The sequence below is a fragment of the Phlebotomus papatasi genome, chromosome 1 (assembly GCF_024763615.1).
Source record: "Phlebotomus papatasi isolate M1 chromosome 1, Ppap_2.1, whole genome shotgun sequence".
Taxonomy (NCBI): domain Eukaryota; kingdom Metazoa; phylum Arthropoda; class Insecta; order Diptera; family Psychodidae; genus Phlebotomus; species Phlebotomus papatasi.
In genome coordinates, this window is record NC_077222.1 from 84,639,135 (window position 1) to 84,658,259 (window position 19,125).

The 19,125-nt window shown below is 34.6% G+C and overlaps 1 protein-coding gene across 1 annotated transcript; it reads right to left on the reverse strand.

Moving 5' to 3' along the window:
- Nucleotides 1-3,580: 3,580 nt before the first annotated feature.
- LOC129810456 (WD and tetratricopeptide repeats protein 1) lies at nt 3,581-17,033 on the reverse strand. The gene is made up of 5 exons (XM_055860989.1): nt 16,561-17,033; nt 16,200-16,502; nt 9,182-10,079; nt 9,060-9,122; nt 3,581-4,371 (listed from the first exon to the last, which is right to left on the reverse strand). Exons 1-5 carry the CDS (start codon nt 16,755-16,757, stop codon nt 3,961-3,963), a joined length of 1,872 nt encoding a protein of 623 aa, XP_055716964.1. The 5' UTR covers nt 16,758-17,033; the 3' UTR covers nt 3,581-3,960.
- Nucleotides 17,034-19,125: the final 2,092 nt, after the last annotated feature.

Here is a 19,125-nt window from a genome sequence, read left to right on the forward strand (position 1 = left end):
ATTAGATACAAATTTATATGTTTAGTATACTTACCAAATTTGATTTTTTATTGACAAAATTCAATTTTTCACGACTATAAAACTAGAAAGATAAAAATTTAATGAGATAAATCGTATAAAATGCGTTAGAAATCATATTGTCAGACACTTTAGCCAAAAAGATTCTGACAATCCAGTCCTTGAGGAACAAAATGCCCTTGACATACCCTCTTCAATTGGTTATCATCAATACTCTTCAAAAATTGAATCTATATATTCGTAAATTTCTGTGTTCGTTTTCAACAAAATTTTATATTGACAATTTTTGAGAAAACATAAAAAATGGAATCAATGGGACAGAAGTTGTTCAAAAACACTAAAAATTTAATTTTGCAACTAAAATAAGGATTAGAAGAGTGTGGGACTGTTCACTCACGCCAAATTTTACCTTCCATCCTTACCTCCATCCAAAAGTTATTCGAAGCCAGGATAATTAAAATGGATTTCTCATTATGAGACAAAAAATATTTATGTTTTTATTTTGTGCTGATTATTTCCGGTTGTAATTATTTCTTAACCTTTGTTTCGAACGTTTTTTAGGCAATTTCGAAAGAATGCCGTCAAAATACGACACATATTTAGACTAGATTGTCCTTGAATTCATGGAAAGTACTATATAATCCTGCAAAATTTCGCTCCTACACGTTAATAACCTTGAAACATGCATTCCGAATTATTTCAAGGTCAAACTTCGAGGCACTTTAGAACGTATATTTCTCATTTGATTCAGACTGCAATTAGGACATTTGAAAGTATTTGAAATCATTTTCGCGCTTCTTAAAATTAGCCCAAGCCCAACTTAGATTATTCAGAAACAGTTTTTCGAAGAAGATACTGCTCACAATGTATTTCTTGGTCATTCACTTCGGGGACTAGGAGTTGCCTATAAAGGCCATACATAGGTAGATATGAAAAGAGGATCACTGTGAGAGTATAAGTTGCGAAGTACTTTTTGCTGGGATTCTTTACAGTCTCTTTCCTAACAAAATTCCAAAAAGTCTTCTGGAAAATCACAAACTAAAACTACTAGATTAAGTTTAATTGACTTCCAAAGAAAACTATGATATCGTCGGTTGAATCAGCAACTATGCTAACTGCATTTGCTTCGTATCTGTATTCGTTGTAAACGACACATTGCTGCGTGGCTTATATGATTGATGTAAACAAAAAGAAAATGCAGTTGGTGCATGATCCTACCGAGGCGATATAACACTCCAAAAAATTCAAAACATTATGCTTCATCAAGTAAGGCCGGCTTCAGACCTGAGGTTTAGCCCAGTTCCCGTGGGTCTCAAATTTCAAAATAGCAATAAATTTTATTGATTTCTCAGAATTAAGTGCGTCATTTGCCCATAATGTCCAATCCTATGTCATATTTTCCTAACAAATCTTGACTGATAAGAAATTAGAGAAGTTAAGCCATATAGCTAAGCCTTAGGTTTGAAGCCCGTATAATACTACATTTGAAAATTCCCAATATTTTGGATCTAAATTGAGAGCTAGTGTTCTGGCGATTTTTCCAAAATTTTCTCCTTCCCTCTGTCTCAAAAAAAGTCATAACTTTGGGAGAAATTTTGGGATTAACAAATTATTTCCGGGAATTCCTTTATTATCGTTAAATTAAATATGTTCATAAATGAAGCACTTACAGAACACTTACCTTAAAAGATTCCTTATTCTCAACAATCTTCCCGAAAAAAATTAAGCGTACGATGTTTTAGGACAGAGGGAGTAACTTTTTTACTTTCAATTTGTTAAACTTTAAAGAATTTACTGATAAATCGGTCCCTCATTAATTTTAATAAGAAACAGGGAATAAAAAGTGGTCAAAAATCGTAAAAAGGGAGACAAAAATTGTTTTATTTTGTCCCCCCTCCTCTTTAATCCCCTTGCTCAGGTCTTAAACCTTAGGCCTATTTTGACTGATATCCTGTCCAATAAAAAACCTAAAAGAGATCGAACCGTCAATAACTTAAAAAATATATAATCAATAAATAACGGAAACGAACTACAACAAAAATTGGTTAGTCCGCAGAGTTCAATTTGAAGTCAACCAATTGTATTATTGACAATTGAGGCACTCAGGAGCAAAAGGAGTCTATCATATATGCATTTTCTTAATTTCCTAGACACACTTATGATTTAATCCGAGAGACGGCTTAACGTAAATATAATCATAGTTTATGATCAGATTACATTTCCATCAGTTTCTCGGCTCAGCCAAGAAACGGCTTAGTTAGTAGCAAAACTGATTAGAATTTAGTCAAATCATTCTTTTGATTATAATTACGTTAAGCTGTCTCTCGGCTTAAGTCGTAAGTGTGTCTAAGTCTAAGGCATATTCAAATAGCCCACTTTTGCTTTGAACGATATAGACTGTTAGTTTTGTCTCCCTTTTGTCAATCGGAGATAAAAAGAGGTTAACCCAGGGATTCTGTCCACTAACTAGTTGGTCAATATTCATCTGCACTGGACACCACTTGGGATGAACACCAAGATCAACCAACTTTTTGGCGGCTTTTTCGTTACGAATTAGGGTGAAAGGAACACCTGTTGACACTTTAAGAACTCGTGTCAGGACTTATTGACACCCTACTGTCTGTACCATTTGGAATACGAAATACGAAACATCTATCCTTATCGAAAAAGGCAGATTAATGAAAAAACGTCATATTACTTAGATTTTGTTAGATACAAAAAAAATTCAACATTTTGACAAAAGTGTCAATAGGAGTTCCCTGTCGAAGAGGTGTTCCTTCGACCCTATCAACTTTGGACCACCAAATTACCTCCTTTTATTCTCTTCGTATTTAAAACAATTTTCATGAACCAAGTTAGTCTTTTTATCACTATATAAATAAAATCGTTTTGCATGCTTTTTAACGATTTATTGATGTGGGCCGTCTTAGTAATAAATTGATGAACATTCATTTCGTGCTTGATTGCAATATCAGTGACCTGACAAAAAAAAGGAATCACTGGAAAAAAGCGGCCCCAGCAATGATGGGGAAAAGAATGCAGAAAATAAATCCCAAGAACCTCACACTGGCTTGGCTATTGCCCTTCCTGCGCATTGCAGAAAACCAGAAAGCAGAAAACGCACCATTAAAAAAATGGCATTCAATATGGTCGACGATGGAGCGCGTTCCTTTGGCAATTTTTCAAATTTATTCCCCCGACCGGTTTCATCCAAAGGAGCTGTAGTGGCATTTTGTATGCCCTCGCCCCCCTCAACTCTTCCTCACAGCTCTTGTATCTGGTCTTAGCAGTGTCTCCATACACAATTTCGTTTTGCCATCGATGGTGCCCCAATGCATTTGCACTTGAAGGTTTAATTTACCTATTAAAGTTGCCTTCCAGACCATCAAATAGCCATCTCAAAAGGGCATCTCGCCACTAGCCACTTAACCGGTTTCACTGGGTAACTATTTGTATTTGAAATTTGACAAAAAGGTTCTCCAGGAATGCTCAAAGAGATTGAACGACAACCTGATGCTTTGTTTTTTTTCATAGGAATGGGATATATATGAAACACTCAATGTTTTGTGTATTTTCCACAAAAGAAAATAAAATATTTAATTACACAGTAACGTGAATATGGGCATTATTGTTGTTTAAAGGCCCGCCATCAAACAAGAAGCTTTGAACGCTTTTTTTAACCCAAAATCTTTTTTTTTTACACTATTATTAATATAGATTCATCTCTCTACTCTCGATTACAATAATTCATGATGAATAAAATGATTATGTAAAAAGTGATTCAATTGAATATCCCCAATTACTACAATTTTCTTTCTATAGCATAAAACATCTCTAGCGCGGTAGCATGTTAATAAATTACAATTTTTGTTCTTTTTTTATTTAAATGTTTCTTTTTGCGAAAAAGGTAATATACATACGCATAAGAGGCTGTTAGTGTGATTAGCTGGGTGCACAGAGTGGTGGATTGATGTCATTAAAATCGAACGGATCCTCATACATTCGCATCTGATTCCTTTTCATCGCCTTCTCCGTGTACTCCACCCGATGCTTCGACTCAAAATTCTCCTCAGGCTGTGGACTCCAAAGCTTGATACTGTGGTCAATGCCACTTGTGGCCAGGAGGCAAATTGATGGATGTGGCTGAACACAGTTGACGATATTTGTATCGCCACTGAAAACCTCAGAGATGGAATTAGTTGATCGTTCCCAGATGAAAAAATTCCCATCGTCAGATCCAGCAATTATATGATTGGAATCATTCCCAAAAAAGTTTGCCTCTTTGATGTCTGTCGTTGTATTGCAGTGACCCATAAAGCGATCCTTGTAGTCCTTTGCCGAAGTCCGCCAAAACTGGTAGAATCACATCACAAATTAATAATGCAGCTAAGTGCAAAAGGATCACAAAGTAAGAACAAAAAAAGACTTCGCAGAATCCACTCGAGAGCAGATCTTGCAAATTAACTTTGTGTTCCAGCATTCTGTGAAGTCTTTAATAATTCTATTCATAAACATTTTTAGGCGATGTAGAAATTTACATGAAATATTCATTAAAAAAACATATTTTATTTCTAAAAATTATCTGTTTGAATTTCAGCTCGAACTGCTTAGGGATTTTATAAGCTTGCAAATTAAATTCTGGACAAATGAATTTGAATGTTTGAACCCTGAGCATTTAAGATATTGTGCAATTGTTGAGTATTTTAAATATTATTCACTTGATTTTTTCAATGAGTTTGAAGAGAGTTGCTCATATAAACGATAAATTTTCAATAACACGAGTTTTGCAATGGTTTGGTGAGAAAAAGTCGAAGATTCTTGACTATTGGCAGCACTTCCTGTGCCATGATACTAGGTGAAAATACTCTCCCTTCGAACGTTCATGCCTTCGAATAATGTGAATTTTCTTTCATTTATCCTAGAGACTTAGGGGAAAGTAATCTCCCTTCGAACGTTCATGCCTTCGAATAATGCGAGTTTTTTTTATTTTTCCTAAGAGACTTGCATACAATTATCACGTAATTATCAATAAATGATAATCTACCTAATATTTAATAGAAATGTGTAAGTCTCTTAGGATAAATGAAAGAAAACTCGCATTATTCGAAGGCATGAACGTTCGAAGGGAGATTACTTTCCCCTACTGACAAATAAAATTTTTAAGGGGTAACATCTACCAAAACACCCAAAATTAACGCTTTATTTTTGTGAATATTTTGTGTCTTTGCTATTTAATTAATCAATATTATCAATTTATTGAATCAATCAATCCATGATAACACTAAAAACACATTTATGATGTGAGGAATTCTTCAAAAAATCCTTAATCTCTCCCTATGAAATTGTGCTGCCTCAGAGCTTGTCTGAAGTATCATCAGGACCAGTGACTGGACATTTCTTTTCGCAGTGTGAAAAGAAATATCGTTTTTTGGCATTTCGTGAAAAGCTACTTATGAAGGAAAGTCACTTTGAAAATTCCAAAATGGATAATAACTTCGTGTTCAGGATATTCAAATTATTTAGCAAACAAACACTAATCCATAAATTTGTGACACCACTCGTTTAAAAATGATGCCTCTTGAATGGCACACAATAAAAAAATCGCTTAATATTTTAATTTTTTTCCTATATTCCTTCACTGAGAGAAACCCGAAAAAGTTAAAATAACATTCCGGAAATGTTAATTTTACCCTGCACTATTGACCCAAAATCGGTGTAAATATTACCCTTTTTAGGTGTATTAGGGGTTAAAGGTACCCTTTTTCATGTTAATTTTACCCTTAATAAGGAGTAAAATTAACATTAAAAAATGTTGATATATTTTTACACCTAAAAAGTGTTAAAGTTATGAAGAAAAAAGTTAATCGCACCCTCTTTTTTTCTCAGTGTTGCTCGAATTCCTTAAAATCTTGGACGTTTAATGAAAATCCTGAAGGCAATCTATGGTAAAAATTTGAAGCCTTGGTTTCTTTTCTCTTAAAAAGTATCGAACTTTAAAATTTTCTATTTGACAAATTTTTCCCCAGTCTACCTTATAAAATTTTCAGAAGTTATATGCCTTGAGGAACACAAACATATTTCTTTATTTCAATTTTGAAATATTTATTTTTATTTTTATTACTTATTTTTGATATAAAATCACTTTTATTAGAAACAAAATAAAGGCAAATTAGACAAAAAAAATCGCATTTTTTCTTCAAGTTACTGCCACTTTTGCAAAAATCAATATTTGTTAAAAATCCTATGTGTTTCATAGAGAATCTATCTAACAACTACCCTGAAAATTTTAAGTCAATTGTATAAAAATTACTCAAGTACTACTGCTAGCCGGAAGCGTCTCAAAATCAAATCTATCCTCAGTTCGCGCACTGCTTCGCCGTGATTTTGTTTTAAAAATCGAAATAAATATATTTTTGTGTTCCTCAAGATATACTTAATAACTCCTAAAAAATTCGTATTGATCGATTCGCTAGCACAATCACAAAAAAATTCACACAAAAAATAGTTAATTTGGAGCGTTCTGACAGACGTTACCCCTTAACCCTTTCAGGACTTCAGCATTGCAGCGGCCCAATTTCACAATTTTTTTAATCAAAAATATCTTAGCTCAGGAATTAATCGAGAACCTACAAAAAAATATCCTGGATTTGGACATCCTTATATATTTATGTAGTTTGTAATCATCTACATGAATCGGATTTTTATCGATTAGTCTAAAAGAATTGTTTTGTCCCGGAATATAGATATTTCCTTTTTGTGTGTTCAGAATCTCAAAAGAGACGATAGAGTTAAGGTTTTTCTGTCACTATAAATCGACTTTTAACACAATCGGCTCTTCTTTAGTCCTAGCACTTAATAATGGTTCTTAAAGTTTACAAACAATAGGGGTCAAAATCACTCCCGGAAATCAAAGTCACCAACATAAATGATAACATTAATTCAAAGCAGCGAACCTCCGTGTTTTTTTTAATAAAAAAAAGTAGTTTCGTATCGTAGTAAAAAAAAAAACATACCTGCATAAAACGTGCATAAAAACTACGTTTTATGCACGAAAAACATAACCCCAAATAATGCGAAGATAGGTACAGTAGAGTCTCGCTATAGTCCATATTTGGTTTCAAATTTGACACTTGGGTCGCTCTATAGTCCATGTAATTTTTTAAAATTATCAACGATTTTTAGTATTGAAATTGCTCGACGGCTTCCACTTTCTTTGCGATTGTGGTACTTGTCCTTGCTCTCTTCATTGTGGATCACAATTATCACAACTACTTAATAAAGTTTGCCAAAAATATTAAAATAATTATGCATGTCGCATACTAAAAAACATAACCTAGCTTAAAATCAGTGTTTTGAAATCAACGGTCGATAAATGGTGGACTATAGAGCGATGGCCTATAGCGAGACTCTACTGTAAGTACAGTAGACTCTCGCTAATTCGGCTCTTTTAAGATCGGGCTACTTTTTAATTCGAGCGGCAGTCAAATTCGAAAAAAGTTTGTCGACATTTTTCAAGTTTGACTACGATTATCGAATGAAGCAAATATCCTTAAATTTGCCATGGTTTGTCTTACTGTGTTATCACACTTGCACATTAAAATTTTAATACGATTCACATTAATTGTCGCTGGTGAGAGTCCAAATGTGTAATTTGTGTGTTTGAATCATTTTATATTCAAAATTTGATCTATTTGTTGATAAGAAGGTAGACTTGGTCCACAAAATTTGATATAAATTGATTCATAGCATTAATGCGAAAAATTAATGCGATTTTCTCTTTAATTTTTTAATGTGAAAAATATTTATGCTTTAGGTAAATTTAAACTTATTTTTGCAGGCCAATTCTACTTCTTTATCAATAAATAGAAAAACCCGAAATATTAAGTTACTCAAAGACACAAATAACTTATTTGGACGCTCATAAGCGAAAATTAATGTGAATCACATTAAAATTTTAATGTGCAAGTGTGATAACGCCGTTAGTCATAAAGTGATTTTGCATTATTGAGGGATTATCATGAAATTTAGAATAAATATGAGTACGTAAACTTAATATGTGCATGCAGATGAACAGAAAATCGTTGCATTTCGAAAAGTTTGTCGTACGAATTTCTCTCTAATTCGGGTAACATTTCGGGCCCAAATGCCCGAATTTGAGAGTCTACTGTAAATTTGAAAAAAGTTTGTTAACATTTTTCACATTTGTTTATTCTTGTTAATGGAAGCAAATATGCTCAAATTTTCCATGGTTTTTCGTGATTATGATGTTATTTTGCATTATGAAGGGTTTTCATGGAATTTAAGTTAAATATCGGTATGTAAACTTAATATAGATAGATGAACAAAAAATCGTTAAACGTCTGATTAACAATTACGCATCACCACATTCGCTCTAAATTTCCCGGAGATATTCACTATTTTCTTAATTTTTAACTATTTTTTTTTATATTTCTTGTTGCTCTACGACTTGGATCTCTCAGTGAAAGCTCGAAAGCTTTGGAGAAAAACCTGATTCTTTTGATTTGAAAGAGAAATATTTTCTGACGAACACCGGAAGAATTGAGGAGAGCATAAAGTTTTCCGTCAGACTCCAGAAGAAGATTAAAAGGTACCCCACAACCCCGCTTTCTCCTTCATTTTACGGTAATTTATTAGAGTACTGATTCTTGTAGCTTCCTAATACATTATTCATTTTTTTTTAAAGAACTCGCGACTTTCTCACTCAATTTGTTCGTGTGACAAAACTTTCATGTAAAGGTTTTGGAAAACGACATGAAAAGTTCATTTTTTTCTCTTTAATATTTTCTGAGTTTACTGTCGAGAAATCACTGATAAACACAGATAATTTTATAATAGCTGAGATTCTTTATAGACCACCGCGGATTACTTTAGAAAAAACTTTAAAACGCGTTGAGAAAATTTATTATTTTTCTCTCTTATTTAGGATTCTTAAAACCAAGAACTTGTTCCCAAAATACCATTCGCAACCTAATTTACTATCAAACATTAATTTAAATTTAAACGCATTCTGTTATACTTACAATTTCATTCTCGGACAAGTCGAAAATATCTGGACTATCTTGAGTTGATGCTGTGTTGGGATGCTGAAACGAGAAAACCGTTAATATTCACATAAAATCTTCAACAATTGGAATATACTTACTTTAACAGCCCGCTCAATATCTTGCTCCAGCATTTGAACTCCGTAGCTTTTAGCATATTCTGGAAACCGAAGCTTCAGCTCGGCCAAACACTGAGCCGCTTCAGAGACATAATTCAGTGCCAGAAGGGCCCTGGCTAGGCGAAAATGTGCCTTTAGGTATGTAGGATCGAGCCAGAGAGCTGTATGACAATCCCTGAGTCCAGCATAAGTATCTCCACACCAATTGCGACGTACCAAAGCAATGGCTCTGTTGAGATAGAGAAATGCACACTTTGGTGCCTTCTGGATGGCCTTGGTGTACTGGTAAATGGCCTCAATGTACTTCTCATTTTCGAGAAAATCCGTTCCCAACTTTTGATCTGCCTCCACATCCTCAGGCAACTTCCGTCTAATGGCTTCACTATTGACAATTTCTCTATCATGCAACGGCGGCAGATCCAGAAACACAGGCTCTTTAGCATTATTAATGTCATACAAATAAATTTGTTCAGCCCCCATATTGACCAATAATTCCTTTCCATCCGGGCTAAACGTCAAGTAAGTGATGGCTTTGTAGCGTTTATCGTATTGCTTCCTCAAATGACCTGGACAGAAATATGTGACACAGTTCTTCGGAACGGTATCTCTGTCAGAGGTACTATTGATCCTCTCCTCATTTGCCGTCCACAACGTACTCAACTTCATCATGCGCCGATCGTACATGCGAGCATAGCAATCATTAGCTCCCACTGCAATCAATTCCGGCCGGCGTGGATTTACAGCAATACACTTGGCCTGAGCTGGACTTGCCACGACATTTGAGACTAGATTCGAAGATGAGATGAAATTTTTCAAGCAGACCAGGGAGACTTTGCACTCATTAGACATGCATTTGTGCGGTTCTCGCAGATCAAATTCCCTAAAGAACAAATAAGATGTATCTAAAAAGATCGTTCTAAGTTCTAAAATCTTTTTTTTTAATTCCAGAAAAAGATTTGCAATAAAAAATGTATTTCTTAAAAATTTAATTCTTGTTGGCAACCAAATGAATGCTAAAGGGTATCTGGAATCTGTTTTCAAAGTTCTGAAGCGGTGCTAAGCTAACAATTTTAGTGAGTAGGAGTGGATATTCCAACAAGACTCAAGGCCATATTTATTATTTAGACAATATTTATTTATTAAAAAACTTATCTACCAACTAATAAAATATTTAAACGGAAAATAGTGAAACCGATATTCAGCAACTAAGTTTTTTTTAATGATAAAACGAGTCTCTGTGAGAAAAATCCGTTTATTTCTCTCGCAGAAACTCCAATACAGTAGCGGACAAAATAATAAGACCATTCCTTGATAAACCCACTTTTTCTACAGGGTGGCTAAAAAAAATACAACAAATTTCAGAGCGCATAGCTGTCAAACCACCGGCGACAGCGGTTTCATATTTTGCATAGTGGTAGATCATTTTATTGGCTAAAAACCTACAAAAGCATTTTCGATAATATTTTGCAAAACTTTTTTAAACCGTAATGGAACTCAAACGTGACAATTTAATGTCGCTATATTTTGCAGGAAATGCGGAAGCTCCTATCGTAAGGGCTCTTCAAAACCCTGAATGTAGTTAAACTTTCCGTTTTTCGAAACATAACTTGGTACAGGGATACTATAGTAGCATTTTAAAATGATTTGGTGGAGCTATAAAAAAAATTGCTTCCTCACTAGTCATCGTTCTTAAAGTGAAGAAGCAAATTGAACAAAATCTGCGTCACATCTGCATAAAAAACGATCTCTGCGACGCATAAATCGCAAATTACCATGAAATAAATATTGTTAAATAACCTCAATATGAAGCCTTAAAAATCCTGAAAAGGACGAGATTTCATCGATGCTCAAAAAAAAGTTATGCTCGATCAACGAAGGAGTAAATTCGCTTGCACGTTCATGGTCAGTTCCAGAATGTCATCTTTTCTGATAAGAAAAATTTTCAATTGAGCAATGATGTACAAACAAAATGATTGTGTCTATTTGAAGAAAAGATCATACGATAATTTAGACGTTCGAATGGCCACCGGAAGTCAAGGACCACCTATTTGAAGATCTGGACTTCCTTGAAGACAAATTATCGCTTTCCACTGGGGTTTTTAGGTTGTACCGTCAAAACGAATGCCAATGTGTTTCTGGAAATTGTCCTGGAAGGAGTGTTGGAGTCGTGGACAATCAAAAATTTTAGTAAGAAGTAATGGAAGTTCGATCAAGACTCGACAACGTCGCAGAAATCACGCTCCGACAAGATTTGGCTTAAAAAAAACGTTTCGCACTTCATTTTGGGAAAACAATGACCTCCATAATTCCTGGATGCAAAATTGCGTGACTTCTCCAAAAGAGGCATTTTGTTGGTCAAAGTTAGGACTAAAAAGTAGCAAAATATCGATGAGCTGAAGCAGCCCTTCCTCGTGAATAGCAGGACATCATTACAAACTCTATTGATTTAGACAGAGTAACTACACAAGAACACAAATTGGCAACTAGAATTCAAATCAGAAAGGAGGAAAGAGGACAATTTTAATAAATTCGACGGGAGGTGGAATTTTACGTTCGCCATTTTGAGCAAAAGTTTTGCATAACCTTCCGCGAAGCAAGAAAACAATAACAAAATTTATTTTCATCTCTGTCGGACTATTTTTCCCAAGTAATTAAAGACTAAGGTTACTAAAAGCCCATTCCCGACAGCAATTCGGATAAAAATTGCTCAGGAATAAATCATCTAAAATCATTCAATTTGCGTATGATGTATAATACCATGGTAAGGAATGGGTTAAGGAACCCAGGGTGGTCGAGTCGAGAGGCGGCGGGCTCGAGGACACTTTACCTTAGCTCAGATATTTTAGTTTTGAGCTTTCCAACGATGTGCAGCGGTTCGCCCTCGTTCTATCCTGACTCTTAACCTGAGCTATGAATAAAATTAACCTAACCGGATCATATCTTAAGTATTTATGAAACGATTTCGATGAAATTTTTGTATTTTGTATCTGAGATCGAAATCTTTCTAGTCGCCCCCAATTTAACCCACTACTGTACCCTGACCCTTACTATTTCGAAATTGACCAAACTCTATCTCTAATCTTTGTTAACTGATTTCAATTAACTTTTTCTTTCTTTCGTTGTTATGGTAGCTGAGATACAGCAAAAATATATTAAAAACGCTGCTTTTTTCAGCTAACTGTTCTCGCTGGGTAGGTGAGACTGGGGCAAGAAGTCACAAAACGGGTATTTTATTTTTTATAAGCTACTTGAACGCTTCAAAAATTTCTAATTAGCGCAGTTTTATAGGAAATTCACCGCTCTACAACTTTGTGAAAATAATTTTTCTCTATTTTGTAAGGAAATACGTTTATCGAGCCAATTCCTAAAAGGTAATTTTGTTACTATTCTCAAAAATGCTGGGACAAATAGTACCAGACATTGGGTATTATCATATTTTGATTCGCTTCATTACAGACTTCCGTAAATTTGAAAAAATGCCTAGAGGACATATTTTCATAGAAAATTTATTCATCTACACCTTTGTAAAACACCGTTTTCTCTGCGAGAAAAGTGAGAAAACGAGAAAAGCGCTTTTCACGCTATTTTAGAAAAAAAACACACAAAAGACTGCAAATCGTTTGACCAATGCAAACAACAAGCGGCAAGACATGATAATGACGTTTCTTTTCGCTGTGAGACATCAGAAATTGCTTGGCTTTTTTTGTTACTTTTTGCTCTATACCTTTTGTTACTTTTTACCCCAAGTGGTCATTTTTAATAAAAGGATTTCTGGAGAAAAGAACCTTTGTGAAATTCTAAAATAGATAGCGGATTCGTATTCAAAAAATCCAAATTATTTAGAAAATATTCACCGGATTCATAAATTTTGGAAAATAAGTAGGTAATAATTGTTATCTTCTGCAAGGAAAATATTTCAAAAATAGGGCTAAAAATTTCGATATTTTTTATTTTCTAAATTCCTTGTTCGAATTCTAAGAAACTTACCACATTGAAGAAGGTCTATGGAGGCTATCTATAGAAAAAAATTTAAGCCACTATCTTTTTTACCTTGGAAGATATTGAATTTTGAATTTTTCGATTTGTGACTTTTTGCCCCAGTCTCCCCTATTATTTATTTAAAATAAAATAGAGACTTCTAATGGTCAAACCAACAGTTGCTCAATAGTTATCATCTGTTATCAACTGTTCATCAAAATTCCCTCAAAAATTGAAAAAAAATCAATAGTCTTGCGTAGTGGTCCTATTTTATTGTCCGCCACTGTAAATTGTCTTTTTCTTTTCAGGATTTGTATTAGGTGAGATTCTTAACAAAATCTCACCTACTATAATCCTAACAAAATTTCATGTCGTCCGATCGACCTCAAATTTGGCCAAAATGTGTTTCGCCACTTCCTGATTCCGAATATATATGTGGCTAAGTTACGTTCCCGGCCGGCCGGCCGGCCGGCCGCTCTTTGGAGCTTAATAGCTCCTAAACTAAAAAAGATATCGACTTGCGGTTTTCGGCAAAGGTTATATATCGGGTGAAAATTGCAACTTGGTGCATTGACCCCCCACCCCCCACCCCTCCTTCCGCCATTTTGAAGACCCCCCTTTTTTTGTTTTCTCAATAGCTCCGCCCCTATGGCATCGAGCGGGCTCAAATTTTAGTATGTTATAGCTGGGCCTTAGAGCTTTCCATCAATACCAAACTTAAGGTCCCCCGACCCCCCTGACCCGAGCTATAAGGGTCCAAAAAAAATTTCTTAAAATGGCCATAACTCCGGTTCTAATTGTCAGAATTTAAAAAGTGAGGGCTTTTTGGAAAGCTCTCGTAAAATGCCACTTCCCCTTCTAACATCGCAAGTTCATAAAACCACCGCTAGGGGCGCTATTATTAAAAAGAAAATTTTTAAATCTTATAAGTTAAATAACTCAAAAATTCCATTATGCATCGGGCTGAAATTTTAGTATGTTGTAGCCGTTGATTGTACCTATCAAACAAAAAAAAACCTTAAGTCGATCTAAAACCCCTGACCCGAGCTATAAGGGGTCAAAGTTCGAACATTGACCGGCCTCTATCTCCGGTTCTAACTAACATAGAGACCTAAATTTTACCTTTTTGGTTTCGTCTCAATGAGCACTTTCAGATGGAAGTTCAAAAACTCACCACAGGTGGCGCTGTGATAGCGTCAAAATTCATCGAAATTCAAAGTCACTTTTCTCAAAAACGGCATTGTGCAAGTTAATGAAATTTTAGTATGTTGTAGTCCAGTCTAGGACGTTTCCAAAATGGTGCGTATGCGCGCTGTGGTTTCAATAGAACCGGAGATATGAGGGGTCAAAGTTCACGAAATTCAAAAAATCATATCTCCGGTTCTATGTGACCGATTTTGATGAATGAGGGCTTAAACGAAAGATCTCACCAAATGCTACAACTTTCTAAAATATTTGAACTTCGTGGGACCAACACCAGGGGCGCCACAGTCGAAAAACCAATTTCAATATCACATAACCTCAATTATCTCGACTGTCGTTGAACCGATTTTGATGATTACTTCGACATAATTGTAGAGCACATTTGTCTCTACATTTCGTCCATACATCATTTTCCGGTCAGACTACGCTATCACTCCGATTTTGCCGTTTAAGTGTGAAAAAATTGATTTTTCCAATAATAACGCTTTGAAATCACTCAGATGCCAATTTGACTGCCTCTACTCCACCAAGACACTTAAAATATGGTTTTAAATGGAAAGTCCCACAAAATACAACAATTCTTTGATATAGTTGAAGTTCAACAAATGACTACTTGGGGCACTCTGGATGAAAAAAAAAGTTAAGAAACAAAAAACCTCGCTTATCTTGGCTTCTGAGTAATCGATGAGATCGTGTTCTATAGGAAAATTATAGAGTACATTCTGGTCTACATTTCACCCATATATCACTTTTGTGCCAGTTCATCCAAATCCTTGATATTTTGGTTTAAATACAAAATTTGTATAATTTCACGAATTTGATTCAAGATAACTGAATGGCGTCTCCCAACTTCAGCTCTAAATCGAATTTGCATGCACACCGAGTTAGCTCACGTTAAGAATCTCACCTACATAAGCCGGTTAGGATTATCTGTCCCTTTTCAATTTTTCAATTTCAATTTGTTCTTTTATCCTTTTTTCTATTTAATTCAATCTAATTGACGAATATAAAAATATCTCGACAGCTTCATTCAATACTATTCCAAATTGACTTAACCCTCTAACGGTGTTTTCTTTAATGTGCGAAAAAAGTTCTAAAACAATGTTTTCTAGGATAATTACGATCCAATAAAGTCGAAAAAACCATCCATTCTTCATTATCTCTTTTAGTTTAGGCGCTAGGTGAGAAAATATAAAAATTTTTGAAACTCTTTTTGCTTCTAAAATTCACATTTTGTTTTTTTTTAATTTTTTAAATAAAATATACAAAGTAGAATGACATATCTTTCAGTAAAAAATAAATTTATTTTAATCAGATAACTTTAAATCGGTATTTTTATGGAAATTGGAAATGGTTTTTTTTGCACAAATATTTTTTGTTGCTTTTTCTCTGTAATATCACACAAAACTGGGAATAGCAACAAAACGAAGAGTCAAAATGAGTTCAAAGTTTCAAGAGATGTTTATAAGACTATTACCGAGGACACTATAGCACTTTTAAATAAATAAAACCTTTATTGTCGCTGTAAATGTGATTTTTGTGAAGACCGCCTGGAGGCAGTCTTACCCGTTAGAGGGTTAAAATAGTTTCACTCGAGAAAGATGGTATTTTCCGTATTATCCTTACATTGAGCTTTACAACTGAGTATAGATTTTTAGCGCCCATTGAATTAAAAGTAATAATTTAATAAAATCGAATTGAACCGTCAATGGGTTATCTAGAAATTTCTATGACTCAGCAGCTGCGAATTTTTAATTGAATCATCACAAAACTTAAAGATTTTTGGGGAAAGGGTTTAGGTTTAGAAAACAAGACTTACAGAACATCTCCATCTTCAGCAGCTGACCAGAAGACAAATGGGGTCTCAGGTGCTGTGGCCAATCTTTTGACCCTCCTGCTGTGGCAGCGGCACGACCAAGTAGGACTGTCTGATCGATTGAGATCAAACACATAGATCTTCCCATCAGCTGCTCCCGTGACAACAGTAGAATTGCCACTTTTGGGCATGAACTTCACAGAGAAAATATTACCCTGATGTGGAGTAACCACATCAGCCACTCTCTTGTGTGAGAAGCCATCCCAGATCATCACATGAAAGTCATCAGAAGCTGATGCTAGGAGTCTATGAGAGATGAGCATAAGGTGAATTGGGAAGATGGGAAATCTCAGAAATTACTTACTTTCCATTATCACTCCATTCAAGACAATTGACGCATCCATTGTGGCCCTTAAGTTCTGTCTCCAGCTCCAATCGTTTAATAAATTGAGGAGCTGTCTGTAGTTTCTGTCTCACAGTAGACTCCAAATCAAAATTAGTCCTGTCGCTTAACAGAATAGCTGCATTGACCACCTTTCCATTCCCGTATTTGCGCTTCATTTTCTCCTGAGACTTTGGGCTATTCCACGTAAACACGGAGAGAACAATGGACTCTTGCAGGGACTTCACTTAAACTACCAATTTCCGTACCCTACTCAGAGTCTCTCCTACACAATCTCATTGCCAATCAAATAGAGCACCAAATAATATATGATTCAGGATTTTCTGTTGAGTATTTCAGGGGGAAAGAAAGAAAAAATTTCCAAGAAAAGCGAAAAAATCTTCAGGACAAGATTGTCAAAATAAAAGGCTGTCAAATGTGATCGTTTTCCTGATAGCAATCCGATCATTTCACGAATAAAAATAAGTTCCATTAGGACTTTAAATTTCAATTGAAAAATACATCTTATGAAATTAATGAAATAAATGAAATTATGGTTAAAGCGGCAATAACCATAAATATGAAAAGCAGAACGTCTGAACCGTCTGAACGAAACAATAATTATACAGAAATGGGAAAAAATGTTAAAAACAAATTATTATAGGGTAAAGTGATATAGGGTAAGTGTGCCAAATTCCGGCCAGCTTGCAATTCCAGCCACTTTTTTTGTTCCTCGAATTTCCATGAATTTTTAGTTTTTACATACTCTAGAGATTATACAATGCAAAAGAATAACAAAAAATGTAGCTTCGACAAACAAGATGACGTGAAAAAGGCATTGGAAGAGTTCCCGAAGGGCAAGAAACTATGAGAATGAAGGTGGCCGAAATAGGGCACCAAAGCTATGTCTACATTTTTATTCATTTTAAAATGTATTAGGAATAATTTTAAAGTAAATAAAGACGATAAACTGTTTACAAGGTTCTAAGCAACACTCCTAAAGTAGAAGGAATGAAAAAAATCAATTTCTATTAAACATATCACATTTCAATCTTGAGACTTTGGCGTTTGCATGCAACTATGCCGAAATTTGGCACATTTACCCTAAGTTGGACATAGTGTTACAAGTTGGACAATTCGCCGGTACAAGTTGGACATGGCTTTTTTCTTGATAAATACAGCACAAAATTTGTTTTTAACCCTCTAACGGGTAAGACCGCCTCCAGGCGGTCATTCTATAAATCACATTTACTGCGATAATACTTATTTGAAGTTGAAATATCTAGTGTCCTCAGTTATAGTCTTACTAACTTATTTTCTAAAGCTGAACTCATTTTGACCTTTCGTTTGCTTACCATCTTTAGTTTTGTGTGACAGGTCAGAGAAAAAAGAACAAAATGTCGTTCGCAACATTTTTCGTTTTCAAGTGCAAAAAAGATTGTTTTAAAGTAATCTAACTGTAGAAAGAATCTTATTTCCTGAAAGATATGTTCTTCTAGTTTGTATATTTCGATTGATAAATGTTAAAAAACTAAAAGTAAGAGTTTTACAAGAAAAAAGGAAGACCGCCTGTGGGCGGTCTTATCTGTTTAAGGGTAAAATTTTCAAAAATTACCGATTTTTTTATTTATTTGTTTTGGTTGTTCTGGTAAAATATACTATTATTTTGCAATATATTAATCATGGAAAACAATTGAGATTACACGAAGACTGTCCAGAATGAGTAAAATGGTCGATTTCTTCGAATTAAGCGAAATTGATAAAGAAGCAAACTTCAACAGTGATGATGAATTCCCTAATTCGTCCTTTAATGCCCCAGATCGTGAAATAAAACCAGAAGATAAGCAATGTATTTCAAAGGACCTTCAAATTATACAAGAAGGTGACGTTTTCATAGCTGATCTGTGACCTATTCGGTAAAAATCAATCTTATTGAAATACATTGAGCTTCATTGACGTCTAATTATAAAAATTATAAACGTTTTTTTCCTAAAAATTATCATTTCTTAGATAATAATGCAACATTCATCCATAAAAAACGTCTAAAATTCATATATTTTACTATTTGTTCACTATTTTCCAATTAAAATATTTCAGTCTTTTTATGCATTAAACCGATATGACCGCCTGGAGGCGGACTTTACCTTTTCTCACCTGGCGCCCAAACGGAAAGAGATAATGAAGAATGGATGGTATTGTTGAGTTCAGTGGACCATTAATTACCCTAGACAAAATTATTCAACTACTTTTTTTGGATATAAGGTGTCTACACATTGAGAACAATTTTCGTCAAAAATTGCGTTTTTGAAGGAAATTGGCTGCAGTGCTGTAGGCAGAAACGTCAAAATTCTGTCAAAAATGCAATTTTTGACAAAAATTGCTCCCAATGTGTAGAGGCCTTTAAAAAAACACCGTTAGAGGGTTAAAGATATTACATTTCAAACTTGAGAATTTGGCGCTTGCATGCAACTATGCCGAAATTTGGCATACTTCCCCTATCACTTTATTTTTCATTTATTATTATATTTTTATCTTTCTTAGAATAGC

Coding starts and splice junctions, on each gene's coding strand:
- LOC129810456 (XM_055860989.1), bottom strand. CDS start 16,757: ATGAAGCGCAAATACGGGAATGGAAAGGTGGTCAATGCAGCTATTCTG. Junction 16,503..16,560: donor GAATGGAGTGATAATGGAAA/GTAAGTAATTTC, acceptor CATCTCTCATAG/ACTCCTAGCATCAGCTTCTG. Junction 4,372..9,059: donor ACTTGTCCGAGAATGAAATT/GTAAGTATAACA, acceptor TGATTCTACCAG/TTTTGGCGGACTTCGGCAAA.